Source organism: Asterias amurensis, chromosome 7 (assembly GCF_032118995.1).
Source record: "Asterias amurensis chromosome 7, ASM3211899v1".
Taxonomy (NCBI): domain Eukaryota; kingdom Metazoa; phylum Echinodermata; class Asteroidea; order Forcipulatida; family Asteriidae; genus Asterias; species Asterias amurensis.
Window position 1 is genome coordinate 8,250,523 of NC_092654.1, and position 21,289 is coordinate 8,271,811.

At 37.7% G+C, this 21,289-nt stretch overlaps 2 protein-coding genes across 6 annotated transcripts in view; one reads left to right on the forward strand and one right to left on the reverse strand.

Moving 5' to 3' along the window:
* On the forward strand, positions 1-13,065 carry LOC139939505 (uncharacterized). Its single transcript, XM_071935470.1, has 4 exons — positions 1-34; positions 6,663-6,896; positions 7,599-7,730; positions 8,302-13,065. Exons 2-4 carry the CDS (start codon positions 6,737-6,739, stop codon positions 10,053-10,055), a joined length of 2,046 nt encoding a protein of 681 aa, XP_071791571.1. The 5' UTR covers positions 1-34; positions 6,663-6,736; the 3' UTR covers positions 10,056-13,065.
* The window catches only part of LOC139939506 (LETM1 domain-containing protein 1-like), a 24,586-nt gene continuing 13,443 nt past the window's right edge, over positions 10,147-21,289 (reverse strand). The window contains exons 7-11 of one of the 5 annotated variants that reach the window (XR_011786320.1): positions 20,890-21,045; positions 19,936-20,032; positions 18,453-18,649; positions 16,032-16,081; positions 10,147-11,919 (exon numbers count right to left, since the gene is read on the reverse strand). Coding sequence is in view for 1 of the 5 variants with exons in the window: in XM_071935471.1 (XP_071791572.1) it covers positions 18,528-18,649; positions 19,936-20,032; positions 20,890-21,045 (375 nt within the window). In the remaining 4 variants the exon portion in view is untranslated. Of the gene's footprint in view, positions 11,920-13,218; positions 18,650-19,935; positions 20,033-20,889; positions 21,046-21,289 lie in introns of those variants that run through there. The other 4 variants (XR_011786318.1, XR_011786319.1, XR_011786317.1 and 1 more) reach the window with 4 other exon arrangements.

Below are 21,289 nucleotides of genomic sequence, written 5' to 3' on the forward strand. Positions count from 1 at the left end.
TCCATTCGGTTGTGGACAGATGCTGAGAATTCCGGCAAGTATTTGTTCAATTTTCTAACTAATGAACCATATTTTTTGGGCGTCTTTATGTACTGCTGCAGAGGGTAAATTCTTTCGATTATAATTGTTTTTATAACTAAGCATTTGGAATCGCCATTCGGTTTTACATTGAATGATGAATCGTTTATATTTGTGCAGTCGAACTGAACTGACATTGTCACTGTGTGTGGTTTGAAAGCGTAACTCATTATTTGACCACAATTGATTGACTGCACTTTGTGATAGACGCTCCTTTTTTGGCTTGGTTTACAATTCATTGAGAACATGGAGGTAGAAATACTTGGTTTGATTTTATGAATTAATTGTGCGTATTTCATCGCTGTACTGTTGTTCTAAATCAACATCATGATGGTATTGGTTTGGTTGAATCAGAATTGGATGTAGAATAAGGATTACAAAATATAATTTCTAACATCAAGATTACAAAATGAGAAGTCTACATGTTATTATTGTTATGTGCAAATTGATTGATTCTAATTTTATATTTAAGCTTTTTTCATCTTATTGGGTGTTAAAATTAATCTTGGGAAAGTTTTCGTATGGCGCCACCACTTTTTCATTCGATATGAAATAATATAGTATCTAATTTACCTCAATGAGATATCCCTTTTTGTAAAAATGAGTGAAAAGGTGGTGGCGCCATATGGAAAGTTATCCTAATCTTGATCTAAGTGCAAGCCTAGCCTATTCTTAATAACATTCTTAATAACGCTGTGTTATTTAGGTAAAATGCTTACATATTTTGGGTATGATCATTTCATCCGATCTTAGATCCAATAAAACAACGTAATGTTTATGCACAGATGAGATAGCATTTGGATTCCGTTCATGTTTTGCCACATTTTGCCATAGGATTTGGGGTATATTCTATGGCAAATTGTAACTAAGAAATAGTATCAAATACACATCATTCGTAGTAATTCAGGAGGAAATAGTTCTGTTGACAATACTGGTACCAATAAAATAGTCTCAAATTAAAAAAATCTAAATCATGCTCTGTTTCTTCTCTGAATCTGAAAAGGTGTGGCAGACATGATCACCCTTTGTTTCATAGTGATGTTCTGGGCCCAGATTCCAAACAGGTTACAATGTAGAACAATGCTTGAAAGAAATGACACTACAAATACAAAGTGAGAGTTCAAAATAGACCCTTCCCATGAAATATGTAAATTGCACATAGCGCGTGCGCACTAACGTTTTGGTTGGCAAAATGAGGGAACATCGCGCTGTTTTGTACATGGCTAATGGGTGCGTGACGCAGACGCGATTGCACGTCTGCTTAGTGCACAACTCTATGGCGTTTGCCAACCAACAGGGTCTGTACGCATGCGTGAATGTGATTAGCATATATTTCATAGGAAGGGTCCTCCTGACGGCTGCCGAATTCGCCGTCGGGAGGAGGGTTTCGTCATCACAACTAGAGTTCAATATGTTGTATGTCTACGACGTATGTCTACATTGGAAGTGTCTCATGGCTTTGTTTGTCTCATTGTTGACATAGCATTTGGAGAACCAAACTGTTACAGAAATTTCACTCATGTTGTTACCTATGAGCCTGTGGTTGAACAGTGGAGAAGGATAGATTATCTGCATTAGAATCATGCATATATAGTGAAAGTGGTACTGGCTGATACTGAAATGAAGTAATCCCTTTGGGACAAATGATTTGTTTCCTTCTACGGGGAAACTAACTGTGTAATTGCAATGCTTTCCTGTTGGACTAAAGCAACTAAATCACTAATTAAACGGAATATAAAAACATGACCGAATGGTTTCAACAATAGATTTGGCAAATGTCTTTTGGCCATATTTTTAAATGTTTTGCCATTCTTTGGTAATGACCCTGCAAAGTACTTGTCTAATTTTTATCAAAGAATTAGTAAATTTCATAAATTTAATGTGCAATAATTGTGATTGTATCCAAATATATTGCAATAAGGCACTTTTTCTTACAAATAAAATAAATCAAATAAAATAAAATAAATCAATTGCAATATTTTTGAAGAGTAATCAATGTCAAAACAGAATGATAACCCTGTGAGTTATTGTTCTAATAATCAGTACATGTACAGTACATTGTCGTTTGATACATTTGATTCATTCTAGAGGATATGATCCCTGTATGATTGAATACTACAAAAACAACTCATGGGAGACCAGCATTACTATGTGTTGTAAGCATAACCTGTGCCAAGCAATGATTCATTTCCACCACGCAGTAAGGCCTTCAGTCTTAAAATAAAGTTGTAGAACATGGCCTGCCCATATTCCAGTTATAGATTCAGGATATGAAGTCATTACCTTGACAGTTCATTCATCATCCACATGGCTGTTACACTGTAGTTCTGACAGTTTGACAAATACAGTATATAACTCCTGTGTTTCTACATACACACCAGGCTCAACTTTCATAAAGCTGTTTTAAAAGCAGAAAAAACGGCTTCACAAATTTCTTTGCTAAGCACAAATTGTGTGGGACACCAGTCACATCAATGTAAACCTTTTGAATGTAACTTCAGCCTGTAACCGGTTTCTATTAAGCAATATTTTTGTGTGCTTAGCAAGGTTTTTTGTGCTTACAGGCTTTATGAAATTGTGCCCAGATGCTTAGTGTTCTACTGCATGCCTCTTTTGCCTCTTTTTGAAAGTTTGATGAACAATCTCAGTATAACCAGTTAAGGCCAGAAGACGTTCAATGCCAAGATTTTTTCAAAAAAGACTCTCTACCCCACCCCCATCCAAATAAAAAACAACAATCCAGTGCATATGGGGACATTTGTTGTTTGTATATTTGTTTAGTCAGGCTTGTTTAGTCAGGCTTTCATTGTGACAACAATAGCCTCAAAAACAATATTTATATTTTACCAGTTCTGAACTGAAAAATTAAGCATATTCCTGGACGCAGAATTATTTTGGAAACCTCATCGGTAAGTGGTTAATAAAATGCGAGTGTCTATTGTGCTTCCAATTTAATACTAAGTTTAAAGGCACAAACAAAACAAAAAAATAGCACTAACAAGAGATTTTCAGTTAGGTTGCGAGTGCATAAATCAAGTGAATATTTGTGTATTTCTTGGATTTGGGTAAAATCGTGAGAAAACCACCACGTTAATAAATCATTCGGAAGCAGCCAGGATATCAATTAGTCATTAATACCATTACACAAAATTGCAACGTGTCAATTTACCCTTTACTGAGTCAAATGTTCATTAGCTATTGTACACTTCCTAAGGATTTGTAATGTGGTACATTGAAACCTCATTCAGTAGTAAGGCAGCAATATGCAAACTCCTCGGGCAGTGAGTGCAATATGAACCACTTGTGTATTCATGGCATGTAGGGTCGCCACCTCTCTCGTACCTGATCGTGAATAACCTCAAAGATAGAAGGGTATTCTTCTTCCTCACACGTTATAGACTTGACAAATCAGTTATTACGACTGGACAGACACTTCTATTAATAATTCACAGTGGATATTATCTGTCACTAATACTAGTACTGTGTGCAGCCTACTTGTGCAATGAGTGTCAAACCCACATGTGTACACAGTACATTATGGAGGATTTTTGTTTTCTGTCCATGAGTTCAAGTTATTTCGACCACAAACCTGTAGGGCTTATATCGTCGTGGGCCTAGAAGAACAACAACATGAAATAAGAGAAAGGGCGTCAATAAATAAAATGTGCAAAATTGTGGTTCAAAAAATTGAGCGTGAAAGTTTGATCGGATTTCTGCCATCCATAAGTCACTATACAAGCTATAGGAAGGATAAATTCTTCATGGGAATGGGACAATTTTTCCTTGGGGGGGGGGGGTTAACCTATAGTGTGAAAAGAGCTGCATGAATTGCATGATACACAACCTCTTGTGGATTTGGGTAGGTTTTTTCACAGTTTGTCCCTTTATCCTAGAGGATGGAGGGTATTACAGGGTTTAACCTATCACCTAGCTGATAGGGTTTTGTGATCTCAGACCACCCTTTTGAGGGTAACACCTGGTTGGCCTTGATCAATCAGAGAATGAAGGGTTTCTTGAAGAGTCTTAGAACTGTTAACTGCACTTTAGCCCTCTACATGTATCTCGGGGTCAAAAGGTACTAAGACTAGATTTGGGTTCATGAGAATTGAAGGCCAGGGTAAAGTGCAGTAATCTTATAGTTATAATTGGCATTAAGTTTTTCTTATAGATGGAAATTTGCATCGGGCATCTAAAGAACATAAATTTTTGTTTTAGTACACTCCCGAGCTCTGAAAAAATCACACTCTAATTCGAATCCATGACCTTTGCAGAGCAGTGTCTTACCAGGTTTTTCTCAGGCAAATGTGTTATGTTTGTTTGTTTGTTTGTTTGTTTGTTTGTTTGTTTGTTTGTTTGTTTGTTTGTTTGTTTGTTTGTTGGGGTGTTTGTCTGTTTGGTTATTTTGTTTCCACCATAGGGGGGGGGGGGGGGGGGGTTGCAGGGATTTTTTTCTCATCCAATATGCATCACAAGGCTTATCATGTCTAGTCTATGGACACTGTGAGGCAAAGTCCTGATCCTTTGGATTTGTTTACAATAGTTTCTTATATGACATTATTGATCACCTACCCCGTCACTTTGATTAATTTCCAAATTCTTGTACATTATTACAAAAAAACCATACAGGTATTCCCTGAAGTGGCCTCAAGACATGTATGCCTTGCACGGTACCCTTGATGAAAAGACATTAGCATTCCGATCCCCTGAGGCCTACCGTTGCCTTGACAACTGCTGACATGCACGGTTGCCATAGAAATCTCTCCATTGACAAATGACAGTGCACTTAACTTGTGTAGCTCCCTGCGTGAGGCAGAGGCGGTGGAGAAATTGTAATCATGCTTCAATGCTTGGATTAATTTACATAATTATTTCTTACCTGTGCGGGAGCTAGATTGTGACATCTTTCGCGTAGTGTTGTATGAAATGGTTAAAATGATAATGTGGCAAGTCGTATGTAAATTATTCATACCATAATACAGAATAGATTGCGCTCATCGTCAAGTTCAGCGTTTATCATTTCAGCGCTTTGTGTTGCTATGGTAAATTGCAGTTTGATGAATGAACGAATTAATTTATGTTACTGCATCAGGTAACTGGGGTGTTAAAAGGTTGGGTCATTGATTGTTTTTTTCTCAACATAAGGCTATACATTACCTCTGCTTAGCACAAGTTGTCTGGCTAAGCAGATTTGTGTGTACAGTAGCCTCTTTTTCAGTCAAGATATAGGCCTACTGTACAATGTACCAAATGCTTACTTTACATCGTGTAGCGGTCTTTAGTTTTGCAACATCTTTATCATTTTTTTTTGACTGATTAGAAATACAAAAGGAGCTTAAATAAGTAGGCCCTAACCTTGAGATTTTTTAAGCAAATAATAATTGATCAGCACGGAGGATCTCAGCTGTGGAATGTCATTCTACAATAAATGCATACAATAAGAAGAAACTATAAATAAATAGTGAACTTGCGGGTACAACCATGTGTAAATCTCTTAGGGTGAGTGTTGGCTCTGAAAAGAGCCGGTTTGGTCTCGACCTTTAGAACAGTATACTCTGCTCGTATGCGTACAAATTTGTTGTTTGCACAATACAGTACAAGCCCCACGTGCACAATGGATTCTATCCATATTTGGCAATGTTTGCACATCGAGCTTCAAAACAGGCTTAGCTTGGACAGATAAATCAAAAACAAAACGTCCTCACTTTGCAAGAACTTCCTGACGCAAACTGAAAAACAACTTCAAGCAAAGTTCATTCTGGACAGTTGATAATGATCTTGCTTTGAAACAGAAGTGTTTCCTTGTATGGGTTTAATGTGTTGAACATTTCTGATCATGCTGTCTGGGCTAATTGGAAGCATCGGCATCACGGACCCACACAGGATATTTCCAATAATTTCACAGGAAGTTGTGTCTCTCTTGACATGTACCTTTTATATTTTAGATCCTCCAGAGTAGAACCGAGTGAAGTTTAGTTCAAGTTTCGCTTGGAAGCATGTACTATTATTGAATTTGGGGAAGGGGAGCCAGCCATCGATTTCACCAAACTCTTCTTAACTTGGGATTAATCTTAGGATGTACATGAGTAGGACGATGAGTTAGGTTCTGTATCCATAGACGTTCAGACGCATTGAACCCATCCTAAGTTAGGATGAGTGATTCGAGATAGCATTAATCCTACCGTTTTGTGAAATCTGCTGCAGTTATTGAGGTTATGGCAGCAATGAATTCCATTTTGAGATTACTGCTGGTTTTGGTTAATGCATGGAAAACGGAGTTAAGATCATAAAATTTGTTATGAGAAGTATTTTACTTGCTGTTTGCAGGCCTTGAACTTTGCTCTGGAAGGAACACAGCAATCTTCCTCTGTAAGGAGCACTTTTATGAGGAAAATTTAACTTTGCGAAGGGCACCACAGTAAAAGCATTGGGCAAGAAGGCAATTACTGTGGGTGCCCTGGGTTGTTTCAAGGCCTGTGTTTTTGTTGTTGCAGCTGCAAGAAAACAAAGTACAGCTTTATGGCAAGTCTATTTGTTTTGCAGTTATTTTTTATCTTTACTTTGTGTCTCGTTATCTTGAACTACAGGTGGAAAGGAAAGATACACGCCTTCTGTTCTTGTCTCCATCCTCTTATCTTCTTGGTTGTGTCACCTATTAACCATGGCTTCAACCTCCTCCTCTGTGTCCACCACCAATAAGCGTAAACGCTCCCCTAGTCCTTGTCCTTCCGAAGAGTCGTCCCCGTCGTCCCCAGAGGCCGGGGGAAGTGGGGGAAGCTGCAGTAACTCTCATGATCTCAATGCAGAGGTTGTGGTTAAAGGTGAGTTACTTCTGTTTACAATATGAGTGCTCTATCTAGGGGCGTCTCAAAGCACTTCTTAACTATTTGTAAGACGTTATGAGACCCGTTAATGTAGCACCTTGTAAAATTGTACATGGTGCTGCAGTGCATTCAGCAGCCACTGCCAGAAACCAAGTGGCAAACTGCTTAGTCTCTTAATTATAAGTGTAACTTAGTTCTCTTGCATGCATTACACAACTCTCAGGACCAATTACATGTACTTTACGACCCATCCAAAGGACAAAGCAATTATGGTTGAAGGACAAGACTCGAACCCACACTCTGCTGGTCAGAAACACCACAGCTTGACTCCAGTGCACTTGTCCGCTCTTCTCAATGTGTTGCAAAGCTGGCATGTGACGTGTCAGGATTTTTCCTGTTATCAGGATTTTTCAACGATCTCCCTGCATCTTCAAATTTTCTTGAAAGAGGCAAAATTACCATCACTGGGTTGAAAGACTCGGGGCCCTTATTTGATATGTAACCCAACCCGTCAAATATCGGTAAACCTCAAAAATGTAACATCCTGAAAAATCATTGGGTGTCATTTTCACACCAAGAGGAAGCTGCTATCCAATACTCAGGTTTGCTCATCTTCACACAATCTTGCCCCGCAGGAAGTCATTGCTTTATGAAACAAAGTGCTCTACTAACAATCATTTTTGTTGTTTCTTTTTCAAGGTAACACAAGAGGTATTCTAGGGCCAACCAGGAAGAAGAGGAAACGTGTGTCATTTGATGGCGTGACAGTCTACTATTTCCGGCGTTCTCAGGGTTTCACATCTGTACCTAGCCAAGGAGGTTCCACGTTAGGTAAGACATTGTGAGCAGTTTGTCCAATGCCAGGAAGAGTTACACCACTTCTTCTAATGTACAAATATACAGAATTAAAGGTGCTCAAAATTATGTTAGCATAAAAACTTACTTTGTAATGAGCAATTGAGAGTTGTACAAAACATTGTGAGAAACTACTCCCTCTGAAGTAATGTAGTTTTTGAGAAAGATTTAACTTGTCACTTAAACATTTACTTCAGTAATAAAGCCTGTTATTATGCATCTGAAAGCACACAAATTTGTGCAACAAGGGTGTTTTTTCTTTAAAAATCTCTTGCAACTCCGTTGACCAAAGAAGTCCAAATTTTAACAAATTTGTTATTTTATGCATGTGTAATTGGAATAAACCAAGTGAGAATACTGGTCTTTGACAATTACCAAAGGTGTTCAATGTCTAAGCAAAATTGACAAGTTAAAAAACAAAACTACATCTCTTCAAGACTGTTACTTATGCCAACACGAAGGGTGCACTCTGGTTTTCACTCGATTCTCAAATCAAAATATATATGTGTCTTGATTAAAGTTCATTTGTACATATTTTTTCCTTCAGGAATGCTGCCTAGACATGAACTGAAGAAGAAATTCAGTCTGTGTGATTACTCCACTGAGCAGGAGCGCATCCACCGCATCATCCTCAAGAGGCAGTTAATTGAGAAACGTCAGCAACAGCTCCTCGAGAGAGGAGCGCAAGAGTTGACGTCGGAGGACGTCTCCGAGGAGGAGATCGAAGACGAATTGAACAGCATCAACATCTCCGATTACTACTTCCTGCAGCCCATCCCCACGAAGCAGCGGCGTGCTCTGCTGCGCATCGCGGGAGTCAAGAAGGTCGACAACCTGGAGAAGATCGACTTGAAGAAGATACGCATTTCTCGAGAGAGCTGTGGGTGTGACTGCAGGGCATATTGTAACCCAGCAACGTGTGCTTGTGCAGCAGCTGGCATCAAGTGTCAAGTAGACAGGTTATCATTCCCTTGTGGCTGTACCAAGGAAGGATGCAGTAATCCTGTAGGCAGAGTAGAGTTCAATCCTGTCCGCGTCCGAACACATTTCATCCACACTATTATGAAACTAGACGGTGAGAGGAGTATGAACGGAGAGGGTCCGAGCGGTAGTGACAGTCTCGAGGAGGACGAGGCACATTTATTAAATCGGACTTCTGTGGACTACACCACGTCAGCATCTTGTACCAAGCCTTGCTGTGAAAACTCCTCGTCGTTAGGAGATAACATGGTGGTAGGGTACAACAATTCATTAAGTCAGGTCAACAACGGACAAGTGGATTGCACCTCCTCCGAAGTCAGTCACGTGTATCCTGTTCATAATCCGGAGTATGAGGTACCGGGCGGTCCCAACGTGGAGGCCAATATTCCAATTGAGGTCAAGCAACATCTGAATGTGCAAGACCTCATTCCACGTATGTTGCAGTACAACGACGGGGACGATACCTTAGTGCATCATCATCATCATAATCATCATGTTGGTATGGAATGTAGCAGTGACGGTGTCCCAACTCTTCATACTTATTCGGCATCGGATGACAGCATTCTGACATCCACCTCGGAATCTAGCTCCAACGACAGCTATCAATATAATCAATGTGATGAGTTTACACTCAAAGAATCGGCAACGTTTGCAGAAATGAATAAGACCGTGTCTAGCTCTGTAGACTCTAGTTTCGCCGAGGGTCCTTGCGCTAAATTAACGACCTTGGACGAGGGCTCCGAGTTACCTCTGGGGTTGTCCATGGGAAGTAGCAACACATTCACAGATCTGAATTCTCATATTCCCACTTTTGCAGGTAGCTTTGGAAGTAGCGTGACGCCACACTCTTCCAGCTGTGTAACAAGTAGCCCCAGTAGTTATGGAAATGAGATTGGTATTGTTCCACAAGGCAGCCATTCAGATCTTTGTGGTTACGGCAAGGATGCAATATCCTCTAGCACGCCTGATTCAGTGCCATGCACAACCAGTAGTAGTTATACAATATTGAGTGCGTTGAATGCAATTGACCCCCTTGACGAGATGCACGAACACGAGACTGAGCTAGCCACCAGTAAGATCAGCTCCGTGTCTGTATCCGTGGGGGACGGTTTCAATCACGCCACAAATCACTCCGATTTTCACGAGTTGCAGAATTGCAGCGCCGAGGCCGTTGTGTCGGGCATGGTCACTGTGAATTGCCCCAATGTGAAGCTAACGCCACACGATAACGGGCACGATGAGCTCAACTGTTTTGAGTCCGTTAAAAGCATTGATGAACAAAACAAAGATGAAAGCATTACATCCCCACATTTAATGTAAGTCATTTTTACGCCACCGTATTACGTAGATGGTAACCAGGCAAATATTGAAATACTCTATTTATTTTTTGTTTTCAACAATCTCGCCGTATTGCATTTTGGAAAAAGCAACAAATGCACACCTCAGCTGGTGCTCTTGCCAACATCTACCTGAAATTCAACTTGTTAAGTCCAGGTACCATGGAATGTGACATGCTTTGTTCATTTTTATGGTGTAGTAGGCCTACTTGAAAAAGAAAAAAATAATATACCAACGAAAATTTGCCGTTAAGATTCTGTTACAGAAACCAAAGACATACTGGCCCACTCAGAAGTATGAAGTTTCTTGTTAATAAAAGGGGAAAAACAAGACTTTCATAGCCGTCTTTATTTATATTTTATTGATTTTTATTGACCACCTCATATTGAGATTCATTGGAGAATGAAAGATGGATTTTAAGAGAAGTAATTATTTTCAGTATTTGATCAAATACTTGGACTAGCAGGACAGCCTCATTGTATAAAAAACAAACATTTTTGCTTATTTATAAATGATCACAAAATATCAATTGATATCGGCTATGTTTGGACTCGCGTAAGATGTGTCAAGTTTGAAATTTTGAAGACTAACGTCGGCCTAAGGTCAACCTACAATTTTCTTGCGCCCGCAACAAACTGTCAGCAAAGCGCAGACAAAATATGCTCAGGTCAAAACAACTGAGAAATCAGGCGCCTGCGATTGGTTCCCGACTGTTTTAGATTGTCTTAAAATCATCGCAGTTGCGCTCCGGTCGTAAATAATCACCGACTGAAAAGTTCCCTATGGTCTTAGCTCAGCGCCGATGATCAGCGCGGACTGTTTTTTGTTGACTTAAGGTGGACCTGAGGCCGGCTAAAAAGGCATGTAGGCCTGTGAACTCATATTGTGTCAAATGTGATTTTTTTTTCTCTGTTGTTCAACAATGTTTATGGTCATTTCGGTTGTCTGGTATAGTTTTGTGGGGTCATTTGATGTCATGTCACAGTCAAAGGTCATCATTATTTGATGATGTCTTGAAGATTTTGTATTGTGTTATTTGTGTCAACGATGGTAGATTCAAAATTTAAATTAGAGTAGCGACCAAACGTTATTATTCCACGGTACAACGATCATGTTATTGTGTTATTCATGTACAAGTGTGTGTGTACACTTCTAAAATAGTCGGCTAAAATTGTGTACATGTTTAGAGGGCGATAAATACTTTTGTAGCCAACATTGATGCCATATGTGTAAATAGTGTGTCAAATGCATGCTGTACAAAAACATGAAGCATGTTTATAATGTACACTGAGCCTTGTATACCATGCTGATACCATACTATATTCTAAACTATTTATTCTGTATAAATGAAGTTCTAAGCAGTTACGGTTTAACATTATAATTTATAAAAAAAACTCAATTATTTATAATTTATAAACAACTCTTGCCATCAGCCCATACATTAATGTGGTATGAAACACAAACACCGCAACAAAATGTGCTGCATATTTAAAAAAAAAAAAAAAAAATTCAAATTGATATTCAAAGATTATTTAAACGATTTGAAGTTTTTATTTTTGTCTGAGGGCCACACCGTTAGGTTCCTTTTTAACTTATTTATAAATAAATTTCAGTTCAGTTTACAGGGTTATTCCTAAGATGGTTTTATCCCCCCAATCCAAAAAGATCTTTTTTTGTTTGAGCAGTGGCATTTGAAAGCGTTTTGGATTCATAAAAGACGAAATTTAATTATGAAATAAATTGCCCACCTTCTTTCAAAACAGTGGCGTTTCAAAGTCCTGCACATTTTCTTGTCCCATTTGACACGAATCAGGGTTGAAAACATCCTTGGGTTCTCTTTTGAATGCTGAAATAATGGCACAACCATGAACCATGTGTTGATTAATTTGCACCTAGGATAATAATACATTATGCCTACAGTATGCGAATTAGCAACTCATTTTTTGGGTAGACATAATTAAGACTAACCCTTGTTCATATTCTAAGTACTCCTTTCTTCAAAGATTACGTGCAATGTTCTGATTTTGAGAGAGCAAAAAAGTATATTATGGTTAACTACTTATAACATACATGCAACTTAAAATCATTGTTTTGAAATTAATGAGAACAATGCAGCTCACTATGTTAATGCTTTTCACTCGGTCACATTGGTTATTATTGTAAATAAAAGGTAGAAGAATATGTGTCAGTTATAGTAGATTTGTCTGTTGGAACACTATTTATAAAGCCATGTTTTATCAGACATGGGGCCAGTTTCATAAAGAGCTACGATTGAACTTAAAGGAACATGTTGCCTTGGATCGGTCGAGTTGGTCTTTGAAAAGCATTTGTAATCGTTTGTTGTAAAATGCATATGGTTAGGAAGATGTTGTAAAAGTAGAATACAATGATCCACACAAACATGCCTTGAAATTCCTCATCGACTAACACGGTCGGCCACTTATGGGAGTCAAAATTTTGACTCCCATAAATGGCCGACCGTGTTGGTTCGCACAGTAAAAGGCAAACCTTGCAATTTTGAGGCAAACTTGTGTGGATCATTGTATTCTACTTTTAAAACATCTTTCTAACCATATGCATTTTATTAAAAAATGGTTACAAACGCTTTTTATAGACCAACTCGTCCGACCCAAGGCAACGTGTTCCTTTAACTGCAAATCAATTGTAGTTGCTTAGTAAAGTGTGATGTCACTATAGAAATCACTAAGGTGAACTGACAACTCATCTTACGATGAATCTTAGTGCTTTGTGAAATCGAGCCATGGCCTAATTTCAAAGAGCTGCCTTAATACAAAAGTTTGCCAACCACAACAAGTTATGCTCATCCCAGAATAAGGTTACCAGCCAAAATGCTATGTCACATCTACCATCTGTAAATGGTAGCCTGCTCAGTTTTGCTCAGCAGAATATTGTTGGGGGCCAAATTCCATCTAGAGCTGCTTAATGTTATGCACACAAGTTTGCAAAGCACAAAATGTGCTTCCTGAGAAAATGTTTAAAGGATTTGGGTACCTTTTCAAAATGTCCATAGATTTACATTAAACTTACAGGGTTTGAAGATAATGATAGTGGAAAGCTTCCCTTCAATTATTACTTACTGGATGAGGTGCTGTAGTTTTTGAGAAATGAGTAAAACAATGTCATGAAAATACGTTTGTAAATGTTTAAAATAATTTTCGTCTCATGAGACGAAAATTATTTTCATGACATTGTTTTACTCATTTCCCAAAAACTACAGCACCTCAGCACGTAATATTTTCAGGAAAGCTTTCTACGATCATTATCTTCAAATTGTGTTAGTTTAGTGTAAATCTGTGGACATTGTGTTTTTTGTCCTACAAAAGTTACATACACCCTTAAAAGTACCACATCTGACCATTTGAAACTGGTTTTGTTTGCTTTACAGAAAACGGTTAAGCAGGAGGGTAGTGAGGTAGGGTAGTACGAGTACATGTTTACACTGCATCATAATAGTCACAACGGCCGAAACTAAATAATATGACTTGATAATTAATTGCATTGTAATAATGGTCACATTGGGATGAAGAATGAAGTTTTTGCTTTCCAGTAATTATTTTTTAAACGGGCAAAAGGTATCTCACCAGCAGTTTGTTGTCTTTAACATAACTAATTAAAGGCAGTGGACACTATTTGTAATTACTCAAATTAATTGTTAGCATAAAACCTAACTTGGTGACATGTAATGGGGAGAAGGTGATAGTATAACACATTGGGAGAAACGGCACTCTCTGAAGGAACATAGTTTTCGTGAAAGAATACATTTTCCATTAATTTGATTTTGAGACCTCAGAATAAGATTTTGAGGTCTCGAAATCATGCATCTGAAAGCACACAACTTCATGTGACAAGGGTGTGTTTTCTTCCATTGTTATCTCGCAACTTCAATGACCAATTGAGCTCAATTTTCACAGGTTTGTTATTTTGTGCATATGTTGAGATACACCAAGTGAGAAGACTGGCCTTTGACAATTACCAATAGTGTCCAGTGTCTGAAAGGACTCATGATCCTATAGAACTTTGCAACAACAGTATAATATACAAAATTGGGCCTTTGAGAAACACCCTTTAACATCATACCGATGTTGTGTGTGCAGATTTGTAATTAGTTTCCGCCTTTTTTTAAACTGACACAACAAAATGTATGTCTAGTAGATGTTCATATTTTTTAAAACTGTGGTGTTTCATTGCTGTTTTTTGTGAAGTGTGGTGTAAGTTTTTTATAGTTGTCTGAAGAAAAAACACCTTTATTTGCATTTGCAAAATAATAATTTATTCATTTATTCATAAAATGTGTACAGAAAGCAGCTTTTTAGACAAATTTACATTTCTTTTATAGTGTTCTTATATGCTTTCTTTACACCATGTTTCCGTGAGTATCGGATATTATGACTGGTCAAAATGGGTCAAAGTTCATTCCTTGTGATCTTCTAAATGGGCACAGTTTTATGTACAAAATCTTTTGAAGACATTCTGCACCAGTGTTTCCTGCCACTACTGGAATGCAAATGGGCAATATTTTATAAAGCGTACGCTAGTAGTGTCTAGTAATGGCGAAACGAAGCACCGTGTACATGTACAGGGCGTCTTTACCTCAAATGGATTGGTGTGTAGAGTCAGTTGCCTGACTGTGTAAATTGTATGGCTTTAAAGGAAAGGTACACTTTTGGTAATTACTAAAAACAAATATTGACTTAAAAACTGACTTGGTAACGAGCATTGGAGAGCTGTTGATAGTATAAAACATTGTGGGAAACGACTCCCTCTGAAGTAACATAGTTTTTGAGAAAGAGGTAATTTCTCACTAAAATAATAAAAGACTTCTAGCTAGAAGTCTTTTATTCCTATCAGAAAGCACACAAATTCTTCCAACAAGGGTGGTTTTTTTTTTCATTATTTTCTCGCAACTTCAATGACAAATTGAGCCCAAATTTTCACACGCTTGTTATTTTATAGTTATGATGGGATAAACCAAGTGAGAACACTGGTCTTTGACGATTACCAAACGTGTACCTTCCCTTTAAAACAAGGAGTTACAACTGGCACAACTTTGTTTCTAAAAATATGAACATTCTTACATTATAACGAAACTAAAGAAAGTTTTCTTTTTTCAAATGGTAGGAATAGGCACATGTGTTCTATGGAAGTGTGTTACTCTCCACAGTAGCTTATAATATTTACTTCTTTTCTATTTGTTTAACTGTTGTTTGTGAGTATTCTGACCAAACAATTGTGATCAGCGCCCGATTTTCATAAAGCTGTTTATCAGAAAATACTGCTAAAAAACATGTCTTTGCTAAGCAAAAAGTGAGTGTGGAACCAGTCACAACAATGTAAACTTTATATAATTTTGGCTGGTAACCTGTTTCTGCTTAGCGATTTTTTGTGCTTACAGGCTTTATGAAATTGGGCCCAGACCACAACAGTTAACAAAGAAAAAACCACCACAGTGAGGGCATAGTTTGACATTCCAAGTTGGATATTTCGTTTATGCACAAAGAAATCAGGCATGCAACTTTTCCTTGGATCAGCTGATTTCCTCTTTTTTAATCTCAGTTTTACCATTCAAAATTTAAAAAAAATACTATACAAAATCATTGACATTTTGTATTTTCCTCTTTTTTGGTGAAGTTACAGTTGCATGCCTGAGAAATGGTTACGTTAATTTAAAACATTTATTTGGCCAAATGTATCTGTATGCAAAACACAAGGCATTGATAAAATTTTAAAAACTTGATAACCAAGTGGAGGAATTTTGTACAATCTAAACAAAAAGTATTTAAAAAAAATGATGCAATATTTTTTCAGAGTTATTTTTGATCCTATCATGTGGACAATACTAAAACTTAACAAGTTTTATTTCTTTTTAAAGCAAAGCTAAAATATTGTGGTATGTTTAATAAGAAGATATAAAATAACCTATGGAAAATAAAAACTTACCCAAACCAGTCAGTTTTGTCTAAGCTTTAATGCCAGAAAGAGCTCTTTCTCTAATTTTTCCAAAGAAGAAAATATCAAAAAGTTAACTTTAGTTGGCAGTTTCACTTTCACCAGCATTATAATTTGTTTTATTAACTTCCTTCAAAACTTTATCATGGTTGTGGTTTGTGTCATTGAAAAAAAAATTGCAACCTGAAATTAAATATGTGACTAAAATTTGGGTTATTTTTACTTAAGTTGTTTAGTGAAAACAAAAGTTACCATACAAGCCAGAGTGGAATACAGAAAAAAATATAGCCCTTCTACGTCCCATATCCAACAATATCAAAGAGTCGAGTATTCAAGTTTGCTTGAAGAAATGTTATCATCTGGCATTTTAATCACAGTTAATATTGTTTCATTCATTATTTGTATTTATATGCATTGTGCACTGTTTCATTCATCAAACACCAATACATCTGTACATTTATCCTTAATAATATTAAGTTATTATACTTAAACCCTTGGTCACAAAATACCATGCCACATTTAGCAAGAAAGTATCGTGCTAGGGTCCAAATGTCAGACCTTTAACTATTTTTGTGCGTTTATTTAAAGATAGCACCTTTGAACACCAAACTAAGTGTCTAAAGAATTGTTCAAAACATTTTTTTAGGGGGTGTGGTATTCTTCTGTGTGTCAAGTATTTGTGTAGATAAAATTAAAATCTGGTGCAATTTAATTTGACAATTGATGAAATGCATGATGCCATCAATTCACTTTTTTAAGGTTTACTCTTCTTTGCATGCTTTGTATACTGATAATCACCTTGTAGCTCTTGCCACGTAGAAAATCAATGTGTAGAAAAAATGTCAACAAAAAACTGCGTAAAGTGTACATTTACCATAAGAGGTAAGACCAAAAAAAAAAATGCTTAAAGCTTTGTATGAAGCAGATAAAAGACAAATAAAAAACAGATAAAATGATAGATGGTAATTTGGGTTTTATTTGGTTAGTTATTTATCATTGTGTCTTTAACTTTGTCGCTCCTTTTTTGTTTAGGAATGTTTTTATGTTTTACGACATGACTGAAGAATCAGCAGCAATTTCTGTGCAATAATATGTATAAGCATCATCTTAAAGACAGTAGACACTATTAGTATTTTCAAAGACTAGCCTTCACAGTTGGTGTATCTCAACATATGCATAAAATAACAAACCTGTGAAAATTTGAGCTTAATCGGTTGTCGAAGTTGCGAGATATTAAGAAAAAAACACCCTTGTTGCACCATGGTCACACAAAGTTGTGTGCTTTCAGATGCTTGATTTTGAGACATCAAATTCTAAATCTGAGGTCTCCAAATCAAATTTGTGGAAAATTACTTCTTTCTGGAAAACTCTGCACTTCAGAGGGAGCCGTTTCTCAGAATGTTTTATACTATCAACCTCTCGCCATAACTAGTAATCAAGAAAGGTTAAATGCCAATAATTATTTATGAGTAATTACCAATAGTGTCCACTGCCTTTAAAAAGATTACTGCAATGCAATGTGGTGACACCCATACACAGCGATATGTGTTATCACTGTATATCCAGTACTTATCCATGCTCTGTGAAACAAAATCACAGGCATGTTACTCGGGTGGGATTCGAATCCACAACCTTTGCAAATCCAGAGCAGTGTCTTACCAACTAGACTACCGAGATTGCCTTGTAACTAGAGACCTTTCACTCTGGGCCTTGGGTACTCCTTCAACTTCCCCTTACGCCTTAGTGCAAGAGACCCCAAATACCTACAAGCTAGGTCCAGCACCATCTGTAAAATCATTAATTCACCTTAAAATAAAGTCACCTTAAAATAAACTCCAATGTTGACCACTACATCATTTAACCCTATTCTTCGAAAGGATGTCACTAATCTTATGTTATTTCTCTCTGTCGCCGGTTCTAAACCCAAGAGTTCCCCCGCCACAAAAATCCTATAAAACATCTCCCCAACTTTCACTCTGGGACTTCTGAACTTCTTCTTCGCCTCTCAAATACCTACAAGCTAGGTCCAGCACCTCTGTAAAGTTGTATCATTAAGTCACCTTATAATAAACTCCTCTTTTGACAACTCTACTGTCCTTTAACCCCGTTCTTCAAAGTGATGTCACTAACCTTTAACACCATTTCTAAACCAAGAGTTCCCCCACCGCCAAAATCTTATAAAACCTTTGCTCTGAGTCCTGACTAATCCTTCGACTTTCCCACATGCCTTTTTGAAAGAAACCTCGCCTTTCAAATACCAACGATCTACATGTAGGTCAACAAGCACCTCTACAATTGTGTCGATAAAAAGTCACCTTAAAATAAAAAAAAAGATAAGACCTGTATATTGTCCCAAAGTGGTTTTCTTCAGTCGTGAATTAAGACTAAACTCCTCTCCGCTCGCACGCTCACCCTTTAACCGGAGTACAGTTCTTCTTGTTTTTCTTGACCATCTTCCCATCCTCCTGTCTTTTGAAGACTGTTAAGTCATTCTGATGATTTGTCCTCTGTGGGATTGGCCGTTAGGTTTATATCATGTAGTTGGTGACATGAAGGGTGGCCCATGACAAGGAGTGCCATTGAGTGAGCAACCAAGGAACGGTCCATTTCTAAAGACAAGAAAAACAAAGGTTGACATGTTCTTATACAAATAAATTGACTCTTATTTATCCTACAGATAATTTAGCCTGAATTTGTCTCTACCTTTTTATGAAATCTATCAGCACAATGATAAAATAATTATAACTAGTTTTTAAACACTGCTTTATAAATGGGCGTCTCAAGGCTGTTATTAATATTTATAAGCAATAAACCACAAGGGAAACTGACTATGTACATTTTAAACAGTTTGGGTTTGAACAAAGTAAAACGCTAACGGAAAGAGAACCCCAAACAAAGATGTTGACTTACACAATAGGGAAGAGCCAACAAAGGGGCTGGAAAATTCAGTTGGTAGAGCGCCATTATGTTAATCAGGAGGTCGACGGTTCAAGTCCCGCTCCAGTCGATTTGTCTTTGTCCAAACCGAAACTTGAGTGACACTTTTGAGACACTTTTGTAAAACCATATAAGGTTTATAAGGTGCTGAGGTGCTTTCAGCAGCCAATGCCAGAACCACTAGGTCAAACCCCTCCCGTTAGTGATAAGTGTAACTGGGTTCTTTAATGTGCATTCATAAATACCTCAGACAGTTTCGCTATTCCTATTGGTGGAGAGCGCGTCACGTGGGGGTGTTTAAACCTTTGATAATGACCAGTGTTTATAACCGGTTGTTTGCGGGACAGTTTCTTCATTCCTATTGGTCGAGAGCAACGGTTGTGCCACACATCAGATATGCGCGACGCGCACAGCAATCTCCTTATAAGGAGTTGTTTTCCCGCGGGCCTAAAAAGTGTTACACCAAAAAGTGTTGATGTGTTTTGACCGAAAAGGTATTTACGAATTTACGAGGCCTGGTTCTTGATAATTTACCTCGACTTCGTTTCGGTTAAAGTATCAAGAACCAGGCCTTGTTGGGTTTAAACCACAAGTTGAAAACCTCTTCACCACACATTGATTCCCTTATTACACAACATACAGGCATTTGATACTACCCTCCCAACCACCATGTAAATGTACACATTGGGCTTGTTTTTTAAAGGGCAAGGGCACCAGGGCATTTCTTCCTTGGTAAACGGCACCCTACGAGGAAACTAAACTTCTACTAGAGCATTCCAAGGGCACCAAGGCCACCAAGGCAACCAAGGCAATGACCTGGGGGCATGGAGGCAATCGCCTTCGCTGCCTCCGTAAAGTTTCAGGCCTGAACCTTTTTTCTAACAGAAAGACAAATCCATAGCTGAAGTTGGAGAAGCCCATTAGTGTCATACCCTCACTCCCTTACCGCTGTACTCACCAGTAGTTTGACTAGACAACTCCATCCATTCCCCTAGCCATGTTTCTAGGGCACTCTTGTCTAGATGTACAGTGTTTAGTCCTCTTTCATAACACAGCTGTATTAGGAGTAAAGAGAACAGTCATGATTATACAAATCTAGTCTTAAAGCAATCGCACAACATCGGTAAACAGTATTGTCCAAAGGCCCACACTTCATGTATCACAACTTCTATATAAAATAACAAACCTGTGAAAATTTAGGCTCAATCAGTCATCGGAGTCGGGAGAAAATAACGGGAAAACCCACCCTTGTTTCTACATGTTTCGCCGTGTCATGATGACATGTGTTTTAATGTTTTCTCAAAAAGTAAAGCATTTCATGGAATAATATTTCAAGGGAAGTCTTTCACCATTAATCTGTGATTTTTGTTTCTGTTCAGAAAGTGTTCAATGGCTTTAAAACCCCTACTACCCCCTAAGAGACCCTGGTTAATACCTCAAACATCTACATCCTCACACAGGAAAAGGCTTTTAGCACTGCCTCTTTGTGTCGGTTCTAGCAAACGTTCAGTTCTTTTCCTGCATCTTAAATTTTGGGGGCTTCCTGGCTACTTTGCACAGTTATTCTTTTCATTTTATATCAACATAAATAACTATAAAAATGGATGTTAGTTTTACTATTTCTTTATTAACACAAGGATAGACAATGTGCCAGAGTGGAGTGGTTAAATTGTGCAAGAGCTGAGAATAGCGTCAACTGAAAGAGAAAAGGTGATGGCGGCGACTCCAGGAATGCGCCCCCATTACAATTTGAGGATGGGTCGGCCACGGATGCAAGTCTTAGCCAAATTAGGATGATGATGGTCATCCAATATAGAGTCATCCAAAAGTGGGTCATCCAGCAGTGTGTCACCCTGTCATTGATTCAAATGAATGGAAACTTGAAAGAGTTTGGGATATATAAAAATCTTACCTTCTCTAAATCCAAATGTTCCAATGTGGAGATGCCTTCCTTCATAATGGAATGGTCCATCGCTTGAATCCAGGCTATATTCTTCTCCAGTTTCCTTCGTACCATAAATCCTGGCATGAACATTGTGCGTAGTGAGCAAAGTCTGCATAGACATTTCTTTTTGGATAGATAATAAAAAATAATAATGATTTAACTCTTCATATAAAATCTCAAAACGCTGTACAGGAAATCACAAAAAAATATGCAGTTAACCATTGAATCAGTTAAAGGGATGCTGCAGTGAATTAAAATAAAACAGTTAATTTTGCTGTCATTTATATCTGATATATGTATTGAACATCAATAAAATGTGTTTTGTTTTTTCCCCGACATATCTCACTTGCGTAATTAGCGAATAAGT

What these genes read in the sequence shown, in the direction of transcription:
- LOC139939505 (XM_071935470.1), top strand. Translation starts at nt 6,737, where the DNA reads ATGGCTTCAACCTCCTCCTCTGTGTCCACCACCAATAAGCGTAAACGC. An exon ending in TGCAGAGGTTGTGGTTAAAG is followed by an intron (nt 6,897 to 7,598) that starts GTGAGTTACTTC and finishes TTCTTTTTCAAG; the next exon opens with GTAACACAAGAGGTATTCTA. An exon ending in CCAAGGAGGTTCCACGTTAG is followed by an intron (nt 7,731 to 8,301) that starts GTAAGACATTGT and finishes TTTTTCCTTCAG; the next exon opens with GAATGCTGCCTAGACATGAA.